Source organism: Salvelinus alpinus, chromosome 30, assembly GCF_045679555.1.
Source record: "Salvelinus alpinus chromosome 30, SLU_Salpinus.1, whole genome shotgun sequence".
NCBI lineage: Eukaryota > Metazoa > Chordata > Actinopteri > Salmoniformes > Salmonidae > Salvelinus > Salvelinus alpinus.
The window spans coordinates 27,478,974-27,482,147 of NC_092115.1; the positions used below are offsets into that span (position 1 = coordinate 27,478,974).

Below are 3,174 nucleotides of genomic sequence, written 5' to 3' on the forward strand. Positions count from 1 at the left end.
GTGAAACACTGAACAAGCAGAGTACATTTTAATCGAACATATAATTCACTTGAAAATGTAGTTGTAAAAAGATGATAAAGAATGCATGGTTTATCAAAATTTGATCATTCACAAAATGTTTGATCATTCACTGTATGTTTGTTATGCCAATGTGTTACAGTATGCCAAATTGTAGGTGACTGTTAAATCAGAATCAGTTTAGCTAATTTGTAGAAACCCATCCATGTGGTGGGAGTATGTAAATACTTTGTATCATGTTCCAGAACTGTACAACAGAACAAGAACATAAACACAGCTCCACTATTTGTTTTCATGTCTTTTCTGATTTGACCTGAAGGACGTATCCCACTTAGGGAACTGCTAGAAAGAGGTACTGTATATACGGAAGTAAATGTTACTTCTGATATTGTTTGCTGTGAAGAAAGTATATCAAAGAGACTGTACAGTTTTATAATTTGGTATTAAGGTGCAAATATAATCCTATTCTCATGTTAATATTATGTTACATTCTTTACATCACACTATCATAAGAAAAAGTAGATTCTCATGTTATTCTTATGATACACAACATGTTGTATCACAGGGTCTGAACGACCCCCTCCCTATAAAAGTCAACATGTCAAAGCAGCTGAACGTTGTGACAGCAAGGGCAAACTCATTCTTCATTTGGAGACTGACATTATAATTACTCACATAGTAAATCCTGAATACATTGTATGGAACAAAGCATACTATAATGACCAGCATAAAGCAAAGACTTTTAATCTGAGCCCAAAACTCCTGTTGAGAGAAGATCAACGCCCTGTGAGTTCTGTACACACAGCCCAAAATCCACACTTGGCAACAGGCCAGGGCCAATGTAACCACGATGATGAGAGCACAGATGATGTAATTCAGCACAGCCACAGTATGTTTCTCGTCAAAGATCCCTCCGAAATTGAAGCACTGGTTGTCATTGGTTGTTGTATTATTATCTGTAGATGATCCATACTTCACAGCAGTCAAAGGGACCACCACAATGAGCATGAGGCCCCAGACAGCAGCACTGGCCCCCAGGGCGTGAAGCCTCCTGTAGAACTCCACCTGATTGAACCTCCTGAAGAAACTCAGGTAGCGGATCACCAGAATGATCACATAGAAGACGAAGGCTAAGTACATGTGGGCGTGGATCATGGCACTGACCACCTTGCAGAAGTTGGGACCAAGATGCCACTCGCCGGCCGCGTAGAAATAAAGGCGGAAGGGCACAGTCAGGAGGAAGACGAAGTGGACCACGATCAGGTTCAGAACGGCTGTAGTGGTCACCGAGCGGACGTTGGACTTGATGATGTTGATCATGAGGGACATGCTGATGGTCCCTCCAACGAGCACAATAGTGTATATTGACAGCAATGCATATCTGTATGATTTAGACATGGCATTGTTGACATTTGTCCCATTCCCCATCCTCTCCTCTTGGTGTCATGAATTGTGAAATAAGGAGAATTTGAAGTAAGACATGTAACATTATTTAGATACATACAGTATGCTTATAAATGTAATGTTAGGTTAGGTGGCCATATCGTCTTACCTTAGTTTAATGCACCAACTGTATGTCACTCTGGATAAGAGTGTCTGCCAAATGACCTAAATTAAATATAGACGATATGGGGCTGTGGGAGTAAAAGTGTGTCAATAGTACAGTATGGAAATAGTAGGCAACAGGCAACTGTCATCTGAAAAGCTCACTAAAATAAACTGGCTACGGGAATACATGAGAACTTAATAAAACAGAAGATATCTGATTAAATAAAACCACAAATTCACCTGACCCTCTTCTGAAGCAAGAAATGAGAGAAAAAACATAGTCATACCGTTGACCTAACATAAGGTTGTCCGTTTCAGAGTATTCACTGGCTGCACACACATCTTAGAACTGACCTCTCCAGCAGAGCCATTGGTATGCAGATACGACCTGTCAGGTGGTACAGTTGGATAATTATTAACTCAGAATGTTTTTTCTGCGTGTGGCGTGTGGCTTGTGGCCAATACTACAGTATGTGTGGAGATCCCATACCTTTGTTTGATATCAAATTTCTAGTGAAGTACATCATTATCTACAGAATTATAACCAAATATGTCCTATTATTGACAGGTGAGACATCAAAGTAAATATTGGCTGAATACCAAAGATAGGCTTTACAGTCATTCCTATTTAGTTTATATAATGTCAATGCTACAGTAATGTACCTGTAATTGAGAGGCGGAGGACGCAGAATCTGAATGTAGAACATCTTCTGAGAAGGTGCTCAACCTGCCTTGTAGCTCATGACACTGACAAACCGTCTGAATTATAGGAGACGTATGTCACAACCCTTTATTGATGTGAAATAGATTACTAACACAAGGAAGTCAACTTTCTACATTGTCAGGCTTGGGGAAGCCCCAAACACTTCCTGATTCCTTTGTATTACCAATACCAATTCCTAATCTGAGAGGAATCATTATTTTCACAATTCAACCACAACCCTAATCCTAGCTTTATGTCCACATTCCAGTTCACGCTAACCCTAGCTTCAACCCCAACTCTAACCCTAGATTCATGTCCACATCCTGGTTCTACTCTAACCCTAGCGTCAACCACAACCCTAACCCTAGCTTTATGTCCACATCATGGTTCAACCCTAACCCTAGCTTTAACCACAACCCTAACCCTAGATTAAAATCAAATCACATTTTCTTGTCACATGCTCTGTAAACATAGGTAGACGAACAATACAAAGTTAAAGATACAAAAATACAAAATAAAAAGTGACATGAGGAATAAATACACAATGAATAATGAATAACAATAACGAGTCAAAATAACATGGTTATATACAGGGAGTACCAGTACCGAGTCGATGTGCGGGGAACGAGGTAATTGAAGTAGCTATGTACAGTGCCTTCAGAAAGTATTCACACCCCTTGACTTTTTCCACATTCTGCTGTATTACGGCCTGAATTTAAAATGTATTAAATTGACATTTTGTGTCACTGATCTACATACAATACCCCATTATGTCAAAGTGGAATTATGTTTTTAGAAATGTTTACAAATTAATTAAGTATTAAAACCTTTTGTTATGGCAAGCCAAATTTTATTCAGAAGTAAAGATGTACTTAACACGTCACATAATAAGATGCATGGACTCA

At 39.0% G+C, this 3,174-nt stretch overlaps 1 protein-coding gene across 3 annotated transcripts; it reads right to left on the reverse strand.

Annotated features, from left to right (window-relative positions):
• LOC139559814 (probable G-protein coupled receptor 141) lies at positions 1-2,326 on the reverse strand. 3 transcript variants are annotated; one of them, XM_071376181.1, is made up of 4 exons: positions 2,230-2,326; positions 1,854-1,954; positions 1,571-1,652; positions 1-1,399 (listed from the first exon to the last, which is right to left on the reverse strand). In XM_071376181.1, exon 4 carries the CDS (start codon positions 1,345-1,347, stop codon positions 556-558), a length of 792 nt encoding a protein of 263 aa, XP_071232282.1. In that variant the 5' UTR covers positions 1,348-1,399; positions 1,571-1,652; positions 1,854-1,954; positions 2,230-2,326; the 3' UTR covers positions 1-555. The 3 variants fall into 3 exon arrangements, with proteins under 3 accessions (XP_071232282.1, XP_071232280.1, XP_071232281.1); XM_071376179.1 differs by having other exon boundaries at positions 1-1,454; XM_071376180.1 differs by having other exon boundaries at positions 1-1,652.
• Between the last annotated feature and the right edge of the window lie 848 nt (positions 2,327-3,174).